Raw genomic sequence first — 27,263 nt, forward strand, 5'->3', positions numbered from 1 at the left:
ACCCTTCCACTGCACACCCCTTATTTGCTCATAATGAAGAAGAGCATTTTAGCTGCAGATTATTTGAAATACACTCTGATAATGGCTGCAATGCCCCCATCACAGGCTTTCATTTTTGCCTTTAGCAAAAGAAACCAATATGCCTTGTGGCATTTTATTTGGTGGTTGCATTTGCCTCAGGTACAGGGGTGAAGGCACCAGGCGAAGGATTGCTGTTTGGTAATAGTTCCTGCCTGACTCACAGAAAACCCTCCCCATGGATTTCCTGATCACCCACGTGCTGTTCTATCAGGAATAGTTGAGTCCCACAACATCAGAGCCAATAGTCAACCTCAAGGCTGTTCCAGATTTATGGAAATTAATCTATTGTAAATAAATGCGTAAATAAGGTAACTTTAGATTAAGAACAATCTATACTGGGTGAGACTGATGCTTGCTGGGAGGTACCAAGAGTTGTGAGGCACCTCAAACTACCTGCCCTCCGCATGAGAAACCCTTGTCTGTGCCTCCTGGGGGTCAGCTCCCCAACTCCACTGGCCATAAGCTACACAAGCACTGCTCTCAAGATCTTGCAGGCCCTGCTGTCAATCTATGGGTTAGCAACTGGCACACCCCAGCCCACAAGCCCTCTGCATGTCGCCTTGGAGTATCCAGCTGCTGATCCACTGGACACTCACAGCATTCACAGATTCACTGCTTCCAAAAAACCAAAACACCACAGCTTAATGGTTTCACCTAAGATCACTCTCCACGTAACACACAGCACTTAGATACGTTGATAGTGAAATCAAGTATACATTTATTTAACACAAACATTCAAGTAGTACACGTAGAAGTATTGGAAACAAATGATTTGTTTAGAGATTCAATGGGGCCCTAAAAATCTAAGCTGAGAGTGTCTGAAACAAGAGGACAAGTGACTGGGATGTAAGGTTAGCCTGCTATTTGCTTAGCAGGAGGTGCCCCAAGAGTCCATAGGGTTTGCCGCATTTGACCATCTGTATGGGAGACAGATCAGAGGTCCCCTGGATCGCCTTAGAGATTCCTGGGAGGGTGGCACTGAGGCAACAGGGGAACTAGTGGCTGAACATGTGCAGAAGTTCAGGAAGGATTTAAAATCCCTGATGGGGATTAGTGAGGTTTTACTGCTCTAAGGCCAGGCAGCTCAGAAAGAATGGTATGATCTCAATACCTGTGATCGATCATTTGATGTGGGTGATTTGGTTCTGGTGTTACTTCCTATAAATAAACACAAAATGCACAATTCATGGGAAGAGGCTTCTGAGGTGGTAGAAAGAGTTAGCAATGTTACCTGCAATATACTAAGGCCCCACAGTGGGGTTACACCTCCAACTGTGCAAATCAACAGGTTAAAAGTACACCACAATCGTGAAGCCATTGTAAACAAGATTTACTGTGCAGATGAGGACTGTGAGATAGCCCCTCTTATTGATTTGGTGACTGAATGCCACAGTGATACCAGATTAGAGGGCACAGGGAAGGGGGGGAGGGAAGGAATAGCTCAGTGATTTGAGCATTGGCTTGCTAAATCTAGGGTTGTGAGTTCAATCCTTGAGGGGGCCATTTAGGGATCTGGGGCAAAATCAGTACTTGGTCCTGCTAGTGAAGGCAGGGGGCTGGACTCGATGACCTTTCAAGGTCCCTTCCAGTTCTAGGAGATAGAATATCTCCATTAATTAATTTATTTATTTACTGATTTATATGAAGGGTTAAACCTAACTGAAAAGGCAAATATGGTCATGCTGCAAAATCACCGACAGGTATTTTCCAGCAGGTCAGGCCTGACTCACAAAATGGTCCATAAGATTAACACTGACGGACCACAGCCAGCGTCCAGCAGAGCATACCAGACAACTGGCAAAATGCAGGAGCAAATTTGCGAGGAGGAAGCAAGCATGCTAGACATGGGAATAGTTACAGAGTCAAACAACAATCCCTGGGCTTCTCCAGTTGTTATGGTCCCCAAAAAAGCTTAATGCTGTCACAAGTTCCTGGGGCCTACCCTATGCCCAGAATCAATGACATAATGGACATTTTAGGCAGGGCAAAATTACCAAGGACTCTGGATTTTAAAAAAGGCAAATCCCCTTAGACAGTGAAGCACAGAAAAAAAAATTCACCTTCATAACCAATTCAGAACTTTGTGAGTTTGAAGTGTTACCTTTTAAGTTAATTAATGTAGAAGCCACATTTCAGAGGCTCGTTAATCAAGTTTTGGCCAGGTTTCAGGGCTTTGCTCATGCCTCCATAAACGATACTGTAATATTCAGCCATTACTGGCAAGATCATAAGGATGATGTGGGAACTGTGCTGAAGAGACGCAAAGATGCTGGTCTTGAAGTAAAAGTGACAAAATGTAAGATGGGGAGGCCAAAAGTCCCTTATTTAGGCTACTGGGTAGAAGAGGGATAGATTTGTTCGAATCCTTTAAAAGCGGAGTCCATTGTTAACTGGCCCGTACCTTGAACCAAAAAGCAAGCTCAGTCTTTTATAGGTTTGGCAAATTATTAATGCTGGCTTGTGGAAGGTTTCAGCGACATTATGTCTGCAAGTACAGACCTCTGCAAAAACAGACAGCCTGACAAGGCAGTTTGGACTGCAGCCTGTCAAGGAGGCTTTGATAAAGTGAAAAGAATTTCATTAGAGAAACTGGTTCAAGCCAGTCCTAGCTTTGATAAGATGGCTGAACTCTTCACAGACACATCCAATACAGGTTTGGGAGCTGTGTTAATGCAAGCAGGCCAAGGCAATAAAAAGCATCCTATAGCTCAGGTAAAAAAAATGATCCCCTTCCTCACACTGAAGAACATTTTCTGTCACAGAAAGATAACGTTATGCAATTGTGTGGGCAGTCAGCAGCTAAGGCCTTACCTATTCCACAGGAAGTCCAGAGTCCTAGCAGAGCACAGTCCATTGGCATGGTTTCACAGAACAAAAGGTACCAACTCCAGGCTGCTACGTTGGAGAGTGCTCCAAGAATGTGATATGGAAATTGTACATGTGAAGGGAAGGAAAATGTGGTGGCACATAAACTGACCAGGCAACTGGACAGGAGCCAACGGGGCAGGAGCTAACCCTATGGCACCAACGTAAGGGAGAAGATATGACCCAGGGACGCCTGGGTGCTAACTGGCAGATGGCACAGGGTTTCACATGGATCCATTAGGTCAGATAATTGCATAATAGTTCACCAGAGGTGACATACCTCAGACGTGTTCCTTTCAGGCAGAAGGTAACAGGCACCCATCTCCCTGTCTGGCCATTTGTGCATTGGGATGCCTCATAGTGGAGGTCTATTTGTATACTGAGCCACAAGCAAAAGAAGAGATTTCAAAATCTACAACAGAGGATTCTACAGGAATAAGAAAACAGGTGTGGGGGGGGGGAGAGGAGGGGGGAAGAGTGTCCTGTGTATGGATAAACAAAAAATTGCTCTGGTATATCTTGGAGTACAAAGTGACACGCTGGGTCCTTCAGCAAAAAGGCCAGCTGACAGTATTCTTGTCTCATGAAAAGAGGGTCACAGCCAGCCAGCTGCAAAATGATGCAAGGATTTGGGGAGAGCAATATTGGTTAGACATGAGAGTATCTTGTTAATCAAGTTTAGGCTCTAGAATATATGATTTTATTTTATATGTAATCATTTTTTGCCAATACTTCTACTTGCTACTACTTGAATATTATGCTTTATTAAATAAACTTATACTTGACTTTACTATAAACATATCTAAGTGCTGTATGTTAAGCGGAGAAGTGATCTGAGGTGGAACTGGGGTGTACTGTTTCTTCAGAAGCAACAAATCTGTGAATATCACCAGCGTCCACTGGAACAGACTGGACACACGGGCTGCGGTGCGCCAACTGCTAACGTAATGTGACAGCAGGGCCTGTAAAGCCTAGAGGGCAGTGCTTGTGTTGCCCGTGGAGTTGGGAAGCTGACACATGGCAGGCACGGACCAGGCTTCATCACGCTAAGGGCACGCAATAGCAAGGTGCCTCACAACCCTGAGTACCATCAGCAAGTATCATGGTGACTACTGTTTCCCTTGTTAGTAAACGCACAATCAAATGCTGGTCCATGCCTGGGAAATGACAGAAATAAATATGACGTGTCCCCTTTGATATGAGATCTTAGGGAAAAAAAAAGAGTTTAGCCCATTAAGGCCGCCAAGCTAAAAAAATTCCTCAAACTCCATAAAGATGTTTTTCTTCCCAAAAGCAGCCCCTGTGGAAGGTCTGAAACCCCAGTCTAATTTTCTGTAATTACCCCTGGTGCAGGCCTGCCATTGGAGTCTCCCTCAAGGGAAAGAGCTTTGGGTAGACAATGGTAAACATGGGCTGGCTGCAACGGTGACAGTGTCCCAGAGGGCAGTGCAGTAATTCCAAGAGACTTTTAGGTAATGAGATTGGAGTCAGGAAGCTGAAATCTAGGGAAGAAAAGAAACATAAGTTAAGATCCTGGATTGTAACAAAACAAATTCATGATAAGGTTCAACATAGTAAACATGTTCCATGACCCCTTGGTATACGAAATATCTCACTAATCCTCTCGGTAACATCTGGCCATGTCAAAGAAGTAGTAAACTAAAGCCAATTATTTGCAAATAAGATGAAGCCCATAATGGTACTTGCAATGTAAATAAGCAAGGGAAGTTAACAGAAAACTGCAGGCATAGGATTAATCTGACCCAAACAGCTAGATGAAGGTGCTACAAGCAAATGCTACAAGCAGTAAAACATTTCTAAACAGAGGCATTGGCTGACTCAAGCAAAACTTAGAATTAAAATGTGGAGGATTTAGTTAAGTGTGAGTCATTAAATTAGATCTATTAACTAAAGTGAGGTTCCCTGTCCTAATCAGTGGCTATTCAATATTCAACAATACAAGATTCTAGGAAGGAAGTCAGTATCAATTTCTTTACATAATTCAATAAATAACCACCCCGCAGCACAGAACAGTTATACGAACCCCAAACAATTAATCATCCAGCAATTCAAAATTGCCAACTATAATCAAAGCCATACCCACAGCCATCTCTGAAAGACGCAGCAAATACACAGCCTTATTAGTATGCCCCACAGGTCAACAGATCTCGCTCTTCTATACTCAAGAGGCTCCAGCGCCCCCATGTGCTACAGCTGTGGGAAGTGTGATTTCTCAGTTGGGCAGGCCCCAGGCCACTTAGGACTTTCACAAATCAAAGCCAACATCTGAAACTCCAACAGAAAACAAAGAGGCAGCCAGTGCTGCACACAAGTTTAGGTGTTAACGGATCAAGATGAGGGGCAGAATTTAATAAAGAGACTTCTAGAATTTGCACCGTACTCAGTTTCCAAATAAATGTAAAGTGTAACCCCATGTACAGTGCAATCCAGGAGGCTAATTTTGAGGTGACAAAGGCCTGGATAACAGAAGATGGTCTGCATCTAACAAAAGAGGTCACAACTTGCTGACCAGGCAAAGATCGAGGAAAGCCAGCCTGGTCACTGCGGTAATACGATTTTGTAACACTAGCTGAGGATCTAACGCCACCCTTGAAATTGCAAACACGAGCAACCAATAGTGGACCAAAGAGGGTGATATTACCTCTGCCACATCCTCCATCTCCTTCCCACCACACATTTCATCCCTGTCTGGATTGAGCTTTACTAGTTTGCCCTTGACGATGCCCCAGTCTCAACCAGATTTTGACTGTCACCCAAGGTGTTGCCCATCGCCTTTAATAATGGTTACTATAACCAGACTAGAAAGATACAAAATCAACTGTAGTGCAGAAATTTGAGGATAGGGAAGATCCTTAAAATCGGTGACTCCTCATCTCTCAAGCACTGGCCAAAGCCATAATGCTTGCAATCTTACACAAGTTTTCCTGCACCCTGCCAACACACTTCATATTGATTGTGCAACACTACCCTGCCTTTCTAAACTAAAACCTTGCTTGTGACAGTCTTGCCATACTGTGTGGTGGTTGTGACATGGATAAATCTTTATGAGAAAAGAGATAAGATTACAATCATTTCTGATTTAAAGATCTGAATTCTGCTTTCCAGAGGAGAGAAGTTAATAATCCCTTTTGCCCCAAATCCCCAGCCTGTCTTCCAAAAGAGATTAGAATTTCACCCAGGCACGCATGTACACAGAAAATTGCACCCTGTGCTGTATGATCACTGTACTGTTATAATCTTGGTATTTGAACAACTCCCTGTTTTTTTCCCCGAAGTAAAAGAAATCAGAAACACACAACCTCTATCAGGTCATTAATTCATCCCCCCAGCACTGCAGAATTGTTTCCTCCAATATAGTTTCCTGTGTTTGGCCCACTCTTAACATGTGGCTTCCATCACTGGCCTAAATAAATAAAAATGTTTGGGGCAGAGAGAAGTCCAAGCAGCAGACTGTCAGCTCTTCACTGTACACTTTTTCTTGGCAAAAGGAACTACTTCAATGGTTATGATTCACGACAATAATTCCAGTCCAAGCTTTTCCCTGATTAGCCTTTTTACATACCTCTCCTTCAATGGTGCACAAATTCCCAAAGCACTGAATATGGCAGATCCACAACATTCCCAAAGCTAACAGAGTCTGAACCCCAAAATTACTCTTAAATATTGGTATCGCATGTGGGAGTATGATGTATAACCAGGGGAGCCAGGGGCCAGTTTTCAACAAAGAGTGTGAACTGGAGCAGAACTAAAGCAACTCAGCTGTCATGCTGTACTGAAATGGCCAACGGCTGCTAACATTTCTTCTGCCTTCTGTATAACAAGTCTGCCAGTTTAGGAACATGCTGCCTGGCAAGGAGTTGCATTGTTGGACAATGCATCTAATCTTGCCTCGGGAATAATGATTTCTCCCTCTTCTATCCCATTAAAGTCAGTTTCTTCTCCACTGCAGACTGTGAAAAGCCTGCATCCGTTTACATTGTTCTCTCCCCTCCCCCCACTCCAAATTCTAACCACCACTTTACCTTTGGAGCCCAGCATTTAGCAATGTCTTTTGGGCCAAAACCTTTTTGTTGATCACTTAAATCTCATTTGCTGAAATAGACATTTTAAAACACTGATGTTTGCAAAGCACTTTGAAGAGCTCTATAAATGCTACTGTCACCTCTGAAAAGACCATGCATTTGCTGGGTCTTGTCAAACTCTGAAGGATGTGAATAGACAATTAAAGTACCTTTTAAAAACCTGTAGTAGGTGTTATAGAGTGTCCTCATGGCTAGCTCTTGCAAAGGCAGCACGTGATCGGTCTCTGTCCCTATAGATTTCACCTCTGCTGGGAGGAACACAGTTAACTGTCCCGATGAAAAGGAGAGCAGCTTCACCTCTGAAACCTGAATAGGGGAGCCACAGCTGGAAGAATACAAACCGTTCAGAATGCAGTTAGCCAGAACAAAAGTAACCAATGGGGAAACAATATGCAATCAGCCCAAAGTGCACTTTACACGGTTCTACAGAACACTGCCTTCCTAGAATAAGAGCTCACTCTTATACACAGTGTGTGTTTCAGATTGAAATGAATTTAGTACGCAGTCTCATTGCCTGTAACAGGCTAGATGTGGCCCATTTGGAGGTCTTTACTAATCAAGTAATACCCAATACCTAGAAAAAATGAGAACAGAACCACAAGGTGAACCAAGGACATTGACTAACAAAGTCTAGTGTCCCTAGCTTTGCCTCAGAGTCCCTCTTGTTTAGCCAGACACTAAATGATCTGTACAAATTGTTTTTTACTATTACAAAATATTTTACTAATGGGTCAATGTCTTACCTGACAATTGGGTTTCTGTGCTTTGAACCAACCAGCTCAGAATGATAATGGATTTCCCACTCACAACCCGTCAGGCAAAATATAGCCATAAGGCATTTAGTGCTTTAAGTGCCACTGAATGCTGCTTTCCCCCTCCCAGAGTTCCCCTGAAAAGACGTTGGTGAAAATAAGAAGATAACCCAGCAAAATCAGCAAACTCTGCCCTTTCCAGCCCAAGTTCAGAAGAAGGGGGGTTCTCGGGATCAGTGGATCCAAACAGAGCAGTTTAGTTTGTTGGTAAAAAAAAAAAAAAAATCCCTACTTGATTCCTGCTGCAGTCTATCCAGACTATTAAAAAGCCAGGAACGACACAAAAATTGGTATTGTTTATAACAGCTAAAAAATTGGAAGCAAAAGAGCAGCCTTGTTAAGGTCAGATCTAACTCTATTTGAGCACCCTGGCGGGCTGGGTTATGGTTGTTTAATGCTGTATCTTACCCTGGCGGGCTGCGTGCCAAAGGTTGCCTATCCCTGCTATAGAGTCTGGAGAGGTGCCTTTTATTAGTATGTACAAATCCATACTAATTAGTATGTAGCTATCCCTTGGGGGAGGGATAGCTCAGTGGTTTGAGCATTGGCCTGCTAAACCCAGGGTTGTGAGTTCAATCCTTGAGAGAGCCACTTAGGGATCTGGGGCAAAATCAGTACTTGGTCCTGTTAGTGAAGGCAGGGGGCTGGACTTGATGACCTTTCAGGATCCCTTCCAGTTCTATGAGATAGGTATATCCTATTTTGCTTACTAAAAAAGAGTACCAGTAGATTGTCATAAAATGATTACCTTTCACATAAGGAATCTGAAAAAATGTGCAGCTCCTGTTAATTTAGCATCTTTTTAGAAATAACCCTGGAAGTGCAGCAATAGTTTTATTCTTAATTTGCAAATATAAATCCCATGCTATCTTTGTTTTGGCGGAAGGGACAGAAATTTATTCACAAAGATGAAATCTGGCTAAGTGGCAGGGGGAAGCATTTTATCAAGTCAAATTGCTTGGACCGACCACTTCTGTTATGACCGATATTGGGGAGACCAGAAGATCAGTGTACCCAAATGCAGCCCATATAGTGCTAAAATGTGGTCTGTGGCTGCCCTCTTTCTGTAATGGTGAGGACAAAGCTGATCAGCTGCATCGGTTTTTGTTGCTGGTAATAATTTTAAAAAGTTGTTATATTTTTATTCATGTATTAAAGAAAGTACAAGTACTCCCACATACCACGATGTGGCTTTGTTTCCCCACATGCCTTACTGGAGCGCTATGAGGGTTAGTTAGTTAATATCTATGCAATTCTCTGAACGTGTACAGCTTTGTCTACAAGACGTAGGACATTTTCTGTTGTAGCCACTACTGGTGTGGCGGCAACAGTGGTGGCACCAGTGGAAGTGTAGTCAAGGAACTATTGGATACTGCCATTTTAGCCATCTCATCTAGACCTGCTGTATTCAATTGCGCTTAGAATGCCAACGGCTAACATAAAATCTGATTAGGATATGAAAATGAAGATATAGTAAATGAGGAGGAACACTAGCAGACATCTTTTAAAAGGGACTAAGTCAAATGAAAATCTGGTTTATTCAGACAGTTGTAAAATAAGATGACGGGCCATGCCACTGAAAAAATTAGCATAAGGTTAGTTTTAGATTCAAACATTTTAACAGATTAAAATGGAGAATTAAAGATACAGTGAAAGGCAAAGATGGGGTTCAAAATGACTGAAAATAAACAGATATGTTTGATCAAACCTGTTAGCACACTTTTAGGCATTACCATTTGTATTTTCCCCAAAAAACAAACAAACAAAAAAAACCCAATATAATTGTTTTTCTTAACTTTTAATTCACTCTAACATCTTGTTTACAATTTATTCAGATTTATGACAAAGCAAAACAAACATTAAAGTAGATATACAAGCACCTCATTTATTGAAGGATAAAGGTTAGTAAAATTTATGATCAGCACAGAGTGACCCCACCTGGCAATAGTAAATTGTGATACAACTCCCAAATACTTATACATCACAGGAATAAACAGGAATATGAGCGCTGGCTATTAGGAAAAAGTTAAAAATTCTCAGATGTGTAATAGTTAACATACTTAAACAAGGCATGGGTTATAAATGTGGAGTTTATAATTAATAGTTGAGAGAAATAGCATAGTGATTTTATAATGAGAAGATACTGGGGCATGTACTCCTCTCACCTCTTTTGCACCAGCATAACTACATTAATTTCAGTGGAGCTACTCCTGATTTAAGCTAGTATAAGTCAGAGAATAAACAGGCAAGTGTCCTGGAAAGCACACTTTCTCCTCACATCAAACTCACAAACATAAGATAGCTTAGGGTATTTTTAAATATACAAAAGTTGGATTGCAATTTGTAGAAAATTATTTACTCACTTACTGAGTGCCAAGCACTATAAATAGTTGCTACAGGGATGTTATGAGAATACGAATAAGAGGAAAGCCCTCGTGAAATTCTATTCAGATATGGTCCATTCTAGGCAAAGGTCTGAGAACCCACTGACTTGTCCAGTGCTGCAATGTATGGGATGCAAACACTGTAAGAGATGTTTACTTATTAAAGATCATTGAAACATATTTAAAAAACACAGAATATACCTATTGCTTTTCCAAAATCAAGACCATGTTTCAATGAAGCCTACATTTTGGGCCAAATTTAAACATGATCTTCAGCTTCATGGCCTACATTATCAGTAAATGTTTCCTACAAATATCTACAAATGCTCTGGCTGTTGTGGCTTAGAATGAAATATTAAATGTTCAGCAAATTAATGCAGAAGATTACAAAAGTAATATAGAACAGGCAGCCAAAGTAATGCCTTCAAAGTAACATCAGTCCTGAATGAATAACCCAAAATATAGTTTAGTTGTATCAGACAGGCATATATTTATGGAGAGCGTTAGGAGATAAAGGTATGCAAGACATTAAGTTAATTCATGCTTACCCGCTGCAACCAATGACTTTATTATACAGATAAGAAGGGAGCCCTTTCAGGTGAATATTGTTATCCACATAAACATATTGCAGTTCACGAGAACGACCTAAATCTGGGTTTTAGAAAACAAAAAGAGAAAGGAGAAAAATGAAGTAATGACAATTCCCAGCAGAAATAATTAAAATCAAAGTGAGTTGATTGGACTCTCTGTAAGTGAACATGAAATATTACTCTAGGTCAGTTTAATTTGACTAAATAAAATCTATGGAGAAAGTATTTTTAAAAAGAACCTGGTACACACCAAAGTTACTCTAAAAATACCCAACCCCTTGCTAACATTTCTGTAAATCCCATTATGAAGGGAATGTCACTGTGAGAATGAATTTACTAATTCTGTCAATTTGAAAAGGCAAAATGACTCTTGGCTCACATCTATAGGTGACCTTTTAAAAACAGCAGGCCAACTCCTCTGGTAGTATCAAGTGATGTAACTCCATTGAAGTCAGAGCGCCATCACCGTACAGAAACAGAATGTAGCCTACATGGGACAGTTCAAGATAATATAATTTAATGAAATTCATTATAAGTAATGCAAACTAGTAACCACCTTTGACTTTTCAGGTGTTTACTGACATAAGGTGTACGGCAGCTAACAGAACAGGAATTGTGTAGTTCTATACACATTGGGTTAAATTCAGTGCTGATTTACTATACACCCAGACAACCACCTTGACATCACTAAAATTGCATGAGATGTAAGACAGGGCAGATTTTACATGAATGAAGCAGAGTTTTGGCCACAGAAACAAAGTGGTTCGCATATTACACTAAAATTACAAAACAAAAAATTCAGATATTGACAGCTGATTATTATACTATAGAAAGTGTACATACAGGTTTCCAACTAAGAAAAAGCAAAACAACATTTCCTATGGCTATTAGTAAGCTGTCAATCCACTTCAAGAATTGACTGTTACATCTTTTCATAAAAATAGTCGGGAGGCTGGCGGGATTGGCTGCTGAGGGATGTTTAGAAGAGCCAAATAAGTAGAGCATGGCTAAGCAATAAGTAACAGGAGAGAGATACACAAGAACCTACAAGTATTTAAGAGTATGAACACCAAGCATGGATAGGTTTGATTTAGTTTGGAACGTAAGAGTCCAAGAAAGAGGAAGTTAAAGGGAAAATTCAGGTTTCCAGGAAATAAAAAAATCCTGTCAGCAAGACATAGTCACTCGAGGAACAATCTGATAAGGGAAAGTAGCGACTCATTAATCTGAGACACTTAAATCCAAACTGAACAAAACACTAAACAATGTAGTCTAAGAAACAGTCCTGAACTGGTTGAGAGACTGATTACTTTAGATGATCTAAGTGGTCTAGCCCTTCTCGAACTTTGATGACTTTGCAAATATTAAGGGTATATTCAACTGTAAATTCAATTAAAAGCACAATCAGTTATTTTAGAAAGTTTAAGATGTAAAAATATTTTTTTTAAAACAAGCAACAGAAGGCTCCTATCTGAAGGCCTAACCACCTGCAAAAGCATTTCTGCAGAAAAGGCTGAAATGCATTACTAAACTGAATATGCCTGTATGCCTCCAACATATTAATTATGGGTTTAAGCAGTACAGATTTAGAAATTAAGGAAGGTAAAGAAGCATTTGGATGAAAATGCACTGAATGAGCCAAGGGAAAGCTACACTATCCTAGACTAATTCTGACTTCCCATCTTCACCAACCAGCAATTATTTTGATTGGCATGAAAATATCAAAAGGAAACCTCAGAGACTATGTTCTTCTGCCCATTTCATGAACACAACTAAAACACCGATACCAGAATACAAAGTGCAAACATTCTCTATTATGTCTCATTCTGTTAGATAGGGTGGGAGCAATAAATTGTCTAAGATTTTTTGCCAGCCACTACAGTCAGGATGTTATATACGTGTGGAATGTTTTAATTTATGCATAGGTCTCTGGCCATCATTCAACTCTGATGAATCACAAGCTAACATTTTACTCGTTTCTACTACAGCTTTCCTGATCACACGAAGTGTTGAGTGTCCTCAGCTCCCATTGACTTTAAAGAGAATCAAAGACACTAGAAACCTTGCAGGACTGCACCCCAAAAAGTATGCGCAGAGAAGATCAACCTACTACAGACACAATCAAACACCATGGGAAAAAAAGATGGGATGGGGGAAAAAGGTGTCCTAAAATTCAACAAGCAAACGAGGATACAGTTTAATCTAAAAACTGTAATCTCGCTGTATGCAGTTATGAATTAAGTATTATGAGAGAGAATAGTGTTAAGGTTTCTACAACTTTAAAAAAATCCTCTCACTTTGTAAGAATCAATTTGATTGTTCCTGAGTGGTATTTTTAAAAAACTGCTTAGAAGAAAGTAGTGATCCTTCAAGTAACAGTACATTCAAATATATAAAATATGGGCTAGGTGGTGGTCTAGCGATAGCACAGTACTGTTGAGATTGGGCTGCCCCTTTGCAGGCCATCTGCAAATGAAATCACCGCAAGGAACGCACAAACATCTGAAATACAGATAGAGGGGAAAAAAAAGGTAAGGGAGCATCTCAAACTGCCAAAGTAGCCCCACTAAATGACAGTGTTGAAGGGCTCCAAGTGGTGTCATATTATGTCTTTCTCTCCAAGGAATTTTGAAGGCTGAACCATTAGTGCTGGTGCTAGAAGGAAACCTATCAGATTCCCTTTGTGGAGTAAAAATGTCCGAGTGATTTGATTTAATACATTACTTTTACAAAGGGCCTGATCCTGCACCATTCTACACTACGGGAATTTTGCCTTACACCAGGGGCTGGCAACGTTCGGCACGCGGCTCGCCAGGGTAAGCATCCTGGCGGGCCGGGCCAGTTTTATTTACCTGCTGACACGCAGGTTCGGCCGATCGTGGCCCCCACTGGCCGCGGTTCGCCGTCCCGGGCCAGTGGGGGCAGCGAGAAGCCGCGGCCAGAACATCGCTCGCCCACGCCGCTTCTCGCCGCCCCCACTGGCCCGGGACGGCGAACCGCGGCCAGTGGGGGCCGCGATCGGCCGAACCTGCTGCGTCAGCAGGTAAATAAAACTGGCCCGGCCCGCCAGGGTGCTTACCCTGGCGAGCCGCGTGCTGAACGTTGCCGGCCACTAACTTAGACTTAAGTTGGACCATAATAGAGCTCCCAATACGCTTCGTTTGAAATGAAGTACTTGACTATCACAGGGCACCTTCTGTCCTGAAGAAATTCCTGCTTGGAAAGTTATGAGACACACACACAAATCCCTCTGCAGTATACAACCATCTTCACTTCCTGTCCTGAAATGCTGCATGGTGCTGCTGTGCATTGCGAAAGAGCCACACCTCAAATGGCTGTTGGCATTGGTTCAGCGTAGGTTGGCTACATATACTTTGTTAAACGTTTTAGGATCCTTAAATGTAGGGTAAACGTAAAATATTGTAGCACTAGAACAGAGGCATCCAATAAAATATAAGCATACAGCACTCACTGCAGCACATCGAAAAGCTGAAAAAAATTTAGTCTCATGTTGTACAATCCCGTTATACCAATGAGCATAGAAAACTGTGGGCTGCTGGGTGACTTGAATGTGTTACTGTTTATCCTATTGGTCTCGGGGAGAAGGGAAGAAAATTCAAAAGGTTCTTGTTTTTAAACTTATTTATATATAGACATATATGGGATGAAAATCAGGTTCTGGTCTTTTAAAAAATACATTCTCCAGAGCTGCTGTTTTAAGCAACAAGCCTAAAAAGGAGCTGTGTTTCATTTCTCCCCTCTGTTTGGATGTTGCTATTTAGACTGTAAGCTCTTCGAGACAGGGACTAGGACTTCCCAAATGACTACAGTACTTCTGGGTGCTACATAAACGTCTCCATCTCAGTTTGGGCAAAACTGCTTAACTTTAAGACCTCAAATCCCACAACAGTGCATGAGTTTACGTATTTCATGTTCTAATGAAACATATTACATTAATAACCATGCATCTCCTTCCAACCTCCAAAGATTAAAAAAAGTGTCAAACACCACCACAAACAAGTTTTTAATTTTAGTAGTTACCTACCAGTTTAAGAAGCTCATTCTACATCATACCCACTCATTTTTATGTATTATCCCAGGCAATAAATATCGTTAAAAGCTTTTTGATCAACACACTTCTTTTGAACTCTATAAAATAAAGAAGCTGTCCGTCTATGGAAAGGCTAAAGCTATAAAGAAAGTTTTCATGTGGCTTTTGCAAGCACTACACTGTGTCTAAAACATTTCCACTTTCCTCCTTCCAGACTCTCAGATCAAAGACCTTTCTTCTAGAAGTGACCAAATACTACAAGTCCTGAACAAACCCCAATTCTATTTTTATTTATTTATTTATTTAACCTCAAGGCCCTGGCATATGCATTCCACATGGCTGAAGACCAAACAAAAGCTCGTGTGTCTGCACTGATGCTCTTTTAACCATATTGTGAAAGCAAGCTTACAGTAAAAGCATCTACTGTGGTAGAGCACCTTTGTTGAGTATACACTCATAATTACTAGACTCATTTGCTTAAAGAAAAAGCACATATAAACCCTGAAAAAAGTGATACAACACTGAGATTTTACTGTCATAATATCCAGCCACTGTCACCAAACTCTAGATCAGGGGTCGGCAACGTTAGGCACGCGGCTTGCCAGGGTAAGCACCCTGGCGGGTCGGGCAAGCACCCTGGCGGGTCGGGCCAGTTTTATTTACCTGCTGACGCGGCAGGTTCGGCCGATCGCGGCCCCCACTGGCCGCGGTTCGCCGTCCCGGGCCAATGGGGGCGGCGAGAAGCCGCGGCCAGCACATCGCTCGCCCGCACTGCTTCTCACTGCCCCCATTGGCCCAGGACGGCGAACCGCAGCCAGTGGGGGCCGCGATCGGCCGAACCTGCTGCGTCAGCGGATAAATAAAACTGGCCCGACCCGCCAGGGTGCTTACCATGGCGAGCCACGTGCTGAACGTTGCCGACCTCTGCTCTAGATATAATGGTCCATAATTACTTTATTTAAATCATTTTATGAATCATGACAAATTGTTTTAATTGTAAACAACAAAAAGCCAGACTCCAGTTTCTTGCAATGGAATTTTTGTTTTCAGAAGTTGTAGGATTTGCATTCGATACTTGGAGAATTTTTAAGTCCGGTTCACCATCTTCAAACAAAGAGTAATATATAGCTCAGTAGTTTCATCTTCAATTCTAGAACACAATTCCTAAAGCCATTTACTGGAACAGAATGGAAAATCACCTGATCTACAAAGACAAGCAAAAGGAAGGTGCAGAGCTTGGTCAGGATATATAGGGCTACACAGTTGGACTCAGAAATACATTTCAGCATATTTTTAGAAAATTGTCAAGGGTGCCCAGAGCATTGGATGGGTACTCTTTTATTGCTTAGTATAAATTTAAATAGTGTCAGTACTGAGAAAACCAAACAATTTAAGAGTTATATTGGCATATGCAGGTATTTAAGTCTCTTTTGCAAGACCAAGTAAATAATCCTGTTTTTGTTCAACTATCTGTTCAGGCATCTGCTTGGAAAGGGGGGAGTGGCATGGTATATTTACATTATATTTGGTCCATCTATTTAGCAAATAATATACTAATTCTGCATGGACACAAACTTAAGAAAGGTGAATTTTAAAACCAAAAGAGAAAATACACAACAGCACTCGCTTATAGAGTATATCTACCCTGCATTACAACACAAGCACAGGACTATTACTGGGGTACATCTGGGAATGTCAGCCTATGAATAGGTAGGTGCAGGTTTTCCTCAGACCAAACGGGGGTTTTGCAAGCAGTCACATTGGACATATCTACACTAGGAAAGGTTGACAACACCTGCACTGTCTACATTAATTGCAAATCATTAGTTAAAATGTGGTAACATTTTAAAAACACAATCAATTCTCTCAGACATGCCTAGTAAAAAAGCCCTCATCTGAGAATGAACAACTTGCCTCCCTCTCTAGTCAGTAGAGATCAGCCAGTAGTCAGAAAGTAGCACATTAAATCTTGAAATTACAAGTTCTAGAAAATGTTAGGGAATCAAACCACAGTTGGTTGAGTAGAGAAGATGAGGAATTATCTGTAAACTGACAAATGAAAAGCCACATTCTAAGAACATAATTTGTTGGGGAAAAGTCAACAGGGTTTTTGTAAAGGGAAATCATGCCTCACGAATTTATTAGAATTCTTTGAGGGGGTCAACAAGCATGAGGGCAAGAGGGATCCAGTGGGTATAGTGTACTTCAGATTTTCAGAAAGCCTTTGATAAAGTCCTTCATCAAAAGGTCTTAAGCAAAGTAAGCTGTCATGGGATAAGAGGGAAGGTCCTCTCAGGGATTGGTAACTAATTAAAAGATAGGAAACAAAGGGTAGGAATAAATGATCAGTTTACAGAATGGAGAGAGGTAAATAGTGGTGTCCCCCAAGGGTCTATACTGGGACCAGTCCTATTCAACATATTCATAAATGATCTGGATAAAGGGGTAAACAGTGAGGTGGCAAAATTTGCAGTTGATACATAACTATTCATCAATGATTTAGATCAGTGTTTCCCAAACTTGGGATGCTGCTTGTGTAGGGAAAGCCGCTGGCAGACGGTTTGTTTACCTGTCCTGTTCGCAGGTCAGGCTGATCGCGGCTCCCACTGGCCGCAGTTCGCCGCTCCAGGCCAATGGGAGCTGCTGGAAGCGGCGCAGGCAGAGGGATGTATTGGCCGCCGCTTTCAGCAGCTCCCATTGGCCTGGAGCGGCGAACCGCGGCCAGTGGGAGCCGCAGTCAGCCGGACCTGCGGACGGGACAGGTAAACAAACCGGCCCCCCAGGGGCTTTCCCTAAACAAGCGGCGTCCCAAGTTTGGGAAACACTGATTTAGATAATGGTATAGAGTGTACACTTATAAAGTATGCAGAGGATACCAAGCTGGGAGAGGTTGCAAGTGCTTTGGATGACAGGATTAAAATTCAATATGGTCTGAACAAACAGGAGAAATGGTCTGAAGTAAATAGGCTGAAATTCAATAAGGACAAATGCAAAGTGCTTCATTTAGAAAGGAATAATCAGTTGCACACATACAAAATGGGAAATGACTGCCTAGGAAGAGTACTTAGGAAAGGGATCTGGGGGTCATAGTGGACCATAAGCTAAATATGAGTCAACAGTGTAACACTGTGGCAAAGAAAGCAAACATCCTTCTGGGATGTATTAGCAGGAGTGTTGTAAGCAAGTCACAATACGTAATTTTTCCGCTCTACTCCACGCTGATTAGGCCTCAACTGGAGTATTGTGTCCAGTTCTGGGCGCCACATTTCAGGAAAGGTATGGACAAATTGGTGAAAGTCCAGAGAAGAGCAACAAAAATGATTAAAGGTCTAGAAAACATGACCTATGAGGAAAGATTGAAAAAATTGAGTTTGTTTAGTTTAGAGATGAGAAGACTGAGAGGGGACATAACAGATTTCAAGTACATAAAAGGTTGTTACAAGGAGGAGGGAGAAAAATTGTTCTTAATCTCCGAGGATAGAACAAGAAGCAATGGGCGTAAATTCCAGAAAGGGAGGTTTAGCTTGGACATTAGGAAAAACTTCCTAACTGTCAAGGTGGGTTAAGCACTGGAATAAATGTGGAATCTCCATCATTGGAGATTTTTAACAACAGGTTAGACAAACACCTGTCAGGAATGGTCTAGATAATACTTAGTCCTGCCATGAGCAGAGGGGACTGGGCTAGATGACCTCATGAGGTCCCTTCCAGTCCTACGATTCTACTCAAGATAGTCCAGTCCCAAGCAGACTACAAAGAGCTACAAAAGGATCTCACAAAACTGGGTGACTGGGCAACAAAATGGCAGATGAAATTCAACGTTAATAAATGCAAAGTAATACACACTGGAAAACATAATCCCAACTAAACATATAAAATGATGGGGTCTAAATTAGCTGTTACCACTCAAGAAAGAGTGGTCATTGTGAATAGTTATCTGAAAACATCTACTCAGCGTGCAGCTGCAGTCAAAAAAGCTAACAGACAGTTGGGAATCATTAGGAAAGGGACAGATAATAAGACAGAAAACATCATATTGCCTCTATATAAATCCATGGTATGCCCACATCTGGAATACTACATGCAGATGTGGTCACCCCATTTCAAAAAAGATATATTGGAATTGGAAAAGGTTCAGAAAAGGGCAACAAAAATGATTATTGATATGGAAAGGCTGCCATATGAGGAGAGATTAATAAGACTGGGACTTTTCAGCTTGGAATAGAGACGACTAAGGGTGGATATGATAGAGGTCTATAAAATCATGCCTGGTGTGGAGAAAGTAAATAAGGAAGGGTTATTTACTCCTTCTCATAACACAAGAACTAGGGGTCACCAAATGAAATTAATAGGCAGCAGATTTAAAACAAACAAAAAAGTATTTTTTTCCACACAATGCACGGTCAACCTGTGGAACTCCTTGCCAGAGGATGTTGTGAAGGCCAAGACTATAACAGGGTTCAAAAAAGAACTAGATAAGTTTATGGAGGATAGGTCCATCAATGGCAATTCGTCAGGATGGGCAGGGATGGTTTCCCCTAGCCTCTGTTTGCCAGAAGCTGGGAATGGATCATTTGATAATTACCTGTTCTCTTCATTCCCTCTGGGGCACCTGGCATTGGCCCCTGTCAGAAGACAGGATACTGGGCTATGTGGGCCTTTGGTATGATCCAGTATGGCCGTTCTTATGTTCCAAGAATCAAATTGAGTATCACTGATCACAACTAACTCCACATGCTGAGATTATCACCATGCCTTTACATGCTGTCTGCTGTGTGGTGTTCCAACAAAAACAAAAGGACAGATGGTTCAAGTAATCTAAACTAAGCAGGTCAAAGATGACAGCGAAAATAAATGTTATTTCTATAATTTAAGTTGCTTATACGCCTCAGTTTTAATTTATTAAATCTTAAAATTGGGTATTTTTAAAACATTCATATAAAACGATGCTTAGTAACACCCACTATATATTGTCCAGCTGTGAAATGATTAAAGATGCAGATTTTATGCTGTATCCAAATTTTTAAGAGTATATAATTTAAAACATCCTTGGGTTATCCAGCACTGGCTACCTTATATAAAAATGCATAAATAAAGGGTTTAAGGAAAGAGAATTACGGGCCTTTATTCATTATTTCAAGTTGTGCAAGCAATTCATGCTAAGTCAAACTCTGAGGAGTCTGGGTATTCACACCATGAAATGCCCATGCTGGTCAACAGTCACCATTCAGATTTCCATACAAATGTTATGTTGAAGACCTTATTTTTTAAATGTATTAATCATTCCCTTTCGCTTTCATGTATTTCTGAGGCACTTATCAAACACCCTGTTAGATAAGCACCATGTTCGATGTCATAAAATGTGCAACTGAAGTGGGCTGCAAGGCTGCACACAGAACATAGCCATCAGATATGAGAGCTGTAAAAAAACAAAAAACAAAAACACACCACCAAAATTGTGCCTGTAAACTTTAAATATTTCAACAAGCATGTAATATATTGACACACAAATGGAAGTCTTTCCTAAAATGGCAGAAATCGTTTTTTTTGTTTTCAGTGATGCAATCCTCTTTTCCACCGTATTTCACCACATCTTCACCATTCGCAAATCTTCTGATTCTTTAGGATGGAATTAAACATTTCTATTTATTCTGTGCTGCTTTTTCCCTTAACTCCAGGATTTATTATTCAATTCCACATGCACAGATAGCAAATTATCTCCAAATGTTCCACAGTGAGTTCCTATTGTTAAGGAATTACTGAGCAAGGTCAATTGACAGTCTTTGATGTTTCCCATTATTTTAAAGGTTCCTTTTAAAACAGACTATGTTTTGAATTTGAGTCTAAAAATAAAGCAAAAGTGAGGTGTATCATTTTCCAAGGGGTTTAATTCCTTCTTTTTAACTAAAATAACAAACATTTTAACAGATCTGTGGCTGATCCAAGGTATTGCATTCTCACAGATAAGGTATTAAACAAATAAGGAAAACATCTGAATTAAAAAGGTACACAATTTGGCCTAATCAGGGTTTCACATTTCAATTTAAACTGTATTTTGTTTCTCCAAAGCTTAAATAAACAAAACAAAACAAAATCTCATCTCTCTCTTTTCTGAAGAGGTTCCTATAGAAGGAGGAATATTTGGTTGGTGGAAGAGTTATTTTGCTTGTTACTTAGCACAGTGGGATTTGGCTGATGTATCATGGGGTTTATTTTCTTTGACTCCTAATGCCACGTGGTCGACAGGGTATTTCTATACCATTCCTATGACATCTCTATTTCAGGAGGTGGTGTCCCTGAATATAATACTTATCAAGCTGTAATGCTGAAAATAGCTCATTGAAACTCCAAGTATACATACTTTTTCATAACTAAATAGTCAGTGTCATGTATCTTCAACTAAATCTGTATCATGTAATTCATTGAGAAACAAATTACTTTTAGCAACCTTAATTTTTATTTATTTTTTAGTGTGGGTTAATGTAACTGTATTCACATGCAGTGGACCAAATCTGATTGCTTTTTTCTTGTTTCCAGAGACCAAACTTGAAGCACATGAAAAAGCAGCATTAATATGTGCCCATATTCTAGCTGAGATGGGCCCTTGAAGAGACCACTAAGAGTAAAAAGAATCTACACAGGGAAGAATGAGACTGTCCGCAGAGATCTTTGTCAGGCACCATGTATGCATGAACACGTAGACCACTTCCCATAACACGAAGCCACACCCCTGTAGTTTCGCCTCCATGGCTCCTGCAGCTATCATAGTGGGTCCCCATGTACAACATCAAAATAGATGCTACACTGAGGACACATTACAAATTAGGATATGTAGATACGGAATACTGACATTTCTTGATATGTAGATATGCAATACTGACATTTCTAGTGCTATAAAGCTTTTACAGTTACTGGGTTTTCATGGCAAGTTTAAACCCAGGGCCGGCTCCAGGGTTTTGGCCGCCCCAAACAGCCAAAACAAAACAAAAACCAAAAAAAAAGCCGCAATTGCGATCTGCAGCGGCAATTCGGCGGGAGGTCCTTCGCTCCCAGGCGGAGTGAGGGACCGTCCGCCGAATTGCCGCCGAATAGCTGGCCGTGCCGCCCCTCTCCAGAGCAGCCGCCCCAAGCACCTGCTTGAGAAGCTGGTGCCTGGAGCCGGCCCTGTTTAAACCTCTAAATGAGGATTCAGTGGTAATTTTCCAGATCTGGCTATTAGAGATAAGTCATTACAAAAAGCAATGGAATTCAGATTGCCCCACACTACATTTATGCATGAGACTAGTTTAGTCTATAAAGGGTTCTTCTGCTTTGTAAGTCAGCTAAAATATATAGCAAACTGACCTGCTCTGTCCTAACATTTTGAACAAGCATGAAACCAAAATCTTAAGACAGTTAATTTGTTTTTCATTTACTAACAAGTTTCCCAAGAATTAGATCACTGTGTTATCTCCCCTAATTCAGAGGTTGTGCATAAAACATCATGGATAAAAAGCACTACTTGTTAGAATGAGGCTTTTACGATGTTTGTTTTCTTGTCTATTTTTTCCCTGCTGTCTAAGAAAGGCAGTCACTCACCAAGTGGCAGAAATGCAAGACAGTTTCCAGCCATGGACAGCTCATTGAGGCTAGGGAGTTGGCAGAGGTGGCGGGGGACACACCATAGATAATTCCCATCAGCACTCAGGTACTGCAGGGAAAGGCACATATGCAGCCTTTCAGGTAAAGCTATCAAACGATTGGTTGAAATGTCCAAGGTCTGCAGCTCCCTCAGGTCTCCAACTTCTACAATCAAAACATCAGATATTCAGACATGGCATTAATCACTGTATTTCTGCAAGAAGACGACAAAAAATACAAAATGAAATACAGCTCATAGAAAAACTTTAGATATTTACATGACCGTGGCAGCCTCTACTTAATCTGTTAGCCAACTCCATCCTTTTGCCAGGCCAGCCTCCCTCCACCTTCCCAAAACTAGCACAAGTCTCCCATATGCTTCCTCCCATTACACTTCCCCTCCTTATCACTGCTTGGCTTCTTCACCAATACCAGAATTTGACAACTAACATTTAATACAAATTACCTCCAAAATGTATTTGTAACATCCTAATAATAGATTATTAACATTTGTTTAAATATTAAGGTATCATCACATTTTATGTTTGCACAAGATAAGGATAAGGAAAACTGGAGTCATCTAAACCTATTAAGAAAAAACAGCCCTCCAAACCACTTAATTTGTAACTGAAGTTCTACAGACCTCTCTGGATATCATATTAAAAATATGGTCCAAGCTACACAGTTTTAAGTAATTAAATTTCACTGACTTGTAATTTACATTTAAAAAGACAAAAATACAAAGGTTCAGCAAAGTTTTGGAGATCAACTTTGATGTTATTATGAATGCTAAATTCTGGGAAAATAGTTTTTCTATTATTTGAAGTGTATTCAGATCTGCTGCATTCACACAGTTCCCTTTTTCTTACCAAAATAAAAGTGTGGAAACCAATTAAAAACAAATGAAGCAGGTTGAAGCTCATCAGTAGTCATGTTGTTCTGGAACTGCCAAGAGCACCATGCTACATATCTGTGCATTATGATGTAAGAACTTTGGCTCAGAACTAATCACTTCATTTTTTTTGCTTTGAAATGCCCTGGTTACCATTTTCCCCTCAAATCCTTATCTTGGGAAGCAGGTATCAGCTGGGCCACATGTGTAAATATACGAGGAAAAAAAAGTTTGTCTAAGGTAAATTTAAATAAGTATAAGAAAAATATCAAATTTCATAGATCTGGATAAATATGGTAATCAATGTGAAAAAACTGCAGTCACCAGACATCAAACACTTCATATTTACACACAAAAAACTGTCCATTACTTTCATCATTATGTGCTTGAAAGTAAAACTCAATTAATGTAGTTATCTGTAGGTTTGCATGCACACACATACAAAATGATTCTGATCCCATTTTCTGACTTTTCATGCTGAGTTATGAATTTTTTAAAAATGTGTATTATTTCTGTTTTCCCCATAAATTTTATGCATCATTATCTACGAAACCTATGGCCATAGGCACATAATGCATTTTATGTTGTTTTTTACTATACTAATATAGCAACTGTAGTTTGTGTAAGTACCTCTGAAAAAATACAGCAGAATTTTATTATATGAATACTTATACTAGTATGCAGTCATCTGTATTTTCTTGTGGAACTGCCTTTATTACTATAAATATAGGTATAAACAAATGATTGGACCAAAACAAAAAACTTGCACTGGTGCAGTTTACCTCATATAAACCCCATAATACACCTGTGCAGCCCACATACACTGAGGCTCTGCATTGGTTTGAATATCACCCAAATAGACCAGTGCTCTTACAAAAAAACAAAACAAAAACAAAAAACTAAGACAAATATAACAATATGTGGGAACTGGTGGTTGCTTGGCTACAGCTAGCTAGTCAACTAGCCCATCCTTGATTAAGTTTCAGGTGCTGCAAACTGGTAAATCACCAAGAACCCGAGACAGGAAACAAGGAAAGGAGCAGGAACCCTCAGGAGAAAGTGAGGCTGGCCCACGATGCTTTGGAGTGAGGACCTTAAGCCAGATCTGATTAGTAAGCCTCATAGCATTTCTGAGCCAAATATTTATGCTAATTTTGTTGCTATTCTTTTGTCCCCATATTGGGGAAGGTTAATTTTATTTGTTTATTACCTTGTTTGGTCTGGAGCACCTTTTCCTTTAAAAACAAAAACCTCTGCTTCTTGGTCCCTGTGACAAATAGCATCATGCTAGGATCCCGCAAATTACTTTAGACTTCCAATTATTCCAAGCAAAGACCCATCTATTATGATTGTAATAGCTCACGCCGCATCCAGATCGGAGCAGAAAGATTTATTTTTTCCTTTTCTCTAGATTATTTGAAGAAAAGTACAAAATGCAACCCACTAACACCATACATCGTAACAGTTGGCTTTTCATTTTTTAATGAAAGAAAACTATGCTCCTGGTCAAGCAAGGTTACGCCCATGCATGTTGCTATTGGATATGCAAAGAGTGGCAGATTTTCACACTTCCCTGGAGGAAGAATGTTGCCTCCACATCAAATCTCAACCATGAGGCTCGTGGAGTGGCAATTCAAAAAACGCTCTTTAGCTCAGAAGCAGAGTGTAATACTAGTGGAGTCACCAGGTTGGTTTTAAAATACTGTTAGAGGAAAGGTTTCAGAGTAGCAGCCGTGTTAGTCTGTATCCGCAAAAAGAACAGGAGTACTTGTGGCACCTTAGAGACTAACAAATTTATTTGAGCATAAGCTTTCGTGGGGCTACAGCCCACTTCATCGGATGCATGCTTATGCTCAAATAAGTTTGTTTGTCTCTAAGGTGCCACAAGTACTCCTGTTCTTTTTGTTAGAGGACACTTTCTTTTCATAACTAGAATTCTAAAACAACACACAAAGTGAAAACTGAACTCTTCTCTTGTGGCACCTTCTCCTTAGCTCTCAGTAAGCACCACGGTAACTTCGGATACAACATTTGGCTAAAGAAAATATTCCTTGTGAACAAACAGCAGTAAAGCTGCAGAGCTTCCTAAGCGAGTATTTGAAATGAAGATGACAGGGCCTGATTTTTGGAGGGGCAGAGAGCAATCACAACTCTTGTTGAAATCAACGGGAGCTGCTGCTGCTCAGCATCGCTGAGAATTAGGCCAGAAAGTCTTTCTGTTTTACTAGGAATTGTCCCCTTTTCAGTCATTTGGAATTACATTCCTCCAAGCACATAAATGGGTAGTCATAGTCCACAAAACTCACACATTAAAGGTACAAAATACAATTACTAACTGGAATACACTGTTTAAACATGCTGTGTGTTAATGATTCTAAGTAAGGATTGTTAATTTAATGCAGACATGGACTACTTTTAATGACCATAGCCCTTAATGTTAACTATTGCTGCAATAAAATAAAGAAACATGAACACAGGTATCATACACCACGTTTGTGATGCGTGCAAAGAAGAAAGTCACCACTTAATGCCTATAGTTTTACGCATTTGTTTTGAAGGGTTTTTCACTTAGTTTTAGTGCCATGAAACGCTTATTTTGCTTTAATTCACTTAACAGATTAATTGAAAAAGGATGCCAATAATTCAGCAATTTAAAAAAAAATTCCTCTCAGCAATACATGTAACTGAAAAAGTCAAAGTTCTTTTGTATTAAGATCACCAACTTTGGGGTGAGTGTTATGATTTCTACATTTCTTGAATTTATTCGGGTTCTACAGGTTGAATAACTTTGTTTTTCAAGTTTCCTGAGTAATTATGACCTAACTGGTAAATTTCATTTGCCAAACGCACACACAAAAAGCAACCACCCATTGGTCAAGCTAATCATCCTAACTTATGGCAAGCTTGCAAGAAACAACTGAAAAGACCCAAGTGGCTTCATGGATCAGTTTTATTTTTTGAGACTAAAGGGCTCTATAAATCAGCTCATATCATTCAGCTCTTAAGAAATACAGCACTATGAAATAACATGGCAAAAAACTAGGGCTCCAGGCTTGATCTTCATTCAAGCATATAAGCCACATGTGGGAGCATAGGTCACTTGTCTACACTGGGGGGAGGAGGGAGGGTGAAATCGATCTAAGATACGTCGACTTCAGCTACGCTATTCTCGTAGCTGAAGTTGCGTATCTTAGATCGACTTAGAATCACTTAGTTCGCGGGATTGATAGCCACCGCTCCCCCGTCGACTCCGCTTCCCCCTCTCGCCGTGGTGGAGTTCCGGAGTCGACAGCAGAGCGATCGGGGATATTGTTAAGAGCAAAGGTGTATTATTTTTCCTTCCAAAAATGGTGGCCAAACAATTTCTAGAGATTAGCTAGCTATCATTTAATTTTCACTAGGAGATAGAAAGTTTGCAACCATATATTAAGGCCAGATCTACAGTACAAAATTTTGCTGGTGTAGTTATCTTGGTCAGGGGTATGATCTGTGACTGACGTAGCAGTGTCAGCAAAAGCCCCTAGTATAGATGCAGTTGTACCAGCAAAACTGCAATTTTGCAAGTATAGCTTTTTTTGCTTGGGGGGAGTTGAATAAGCTATGCAGGCAAAAGCACAGTTTTGCCAGTATAAGCTGCCTCCGTACTAGGAGTGCTTTACAAGTGCAATATATTGGTTTACCTCTACTGTCAAAGCGTTCCTATTGTAGATCTGTCCTTGGCAAAGTAGTTTCTCCTCCAGTTTCATACACTTACAACTTCACAAAATAATCATTTTTTACTCTGAAATTTTTCATGCTTCGTCTCTGTTCAAAGGTCAGGTTCTCTGAAAGTTTAGAAAATCAATTCAACTTATCCCTTGCAAAA

At 40.4% G+C, this 27,263-nt stretch overlaps 1 protein-coding gene across 1 annotated transcript in view; it reads right to left on the reverse strand.

The window, feature by feature from the left end:
- The window catches only part of LRRC28 (leucine rich repeat containing 28), an 83,978-nt gene that overhangs the window by 8,503 nt on the left and 48,212 nt on the right, over positions 1 to 27,263 (reverse strand). Inside the window, exons 6-9 of the mRNA XM_054041343.1 lie at positions 22,465 to 22,671; positions 10,794 to 10,896; positions 7,199 to 7,374; positions 4,289 to 4,448 (exon numbers count right to left, since the gene is read on the reverse strand). Of these exons, the coding sequence (XP_053897318.1) occupies positions 4,289 to 4,448; positions 7,199 to 7,374; positions 10,794 to 10,896; positions 22,465 to 22,671 (646 nt within the window). The remainder of the gene's footprint in view (positions 1 to 4,288; positions 4,449 to 7,198; positions 7,375 to 10,793; positions 10,897 to 22,464; positions 22,672 to 27,263) is intronic.

The sequence above is a fragment of the Malaclemys terrapin genome, chromosome 10, assembly GCF_027887155.1.
Source record: "Malaclemys terrapin pileata isolate rMalTer1 chromosome 10, rMalTer1.hap1, whole genome shotgun sequence".
NCBI lineage: Eukaryota > Metazoa > Chordata > Testudines > Emydidae > Malaclemys > Malaclemys terrapin.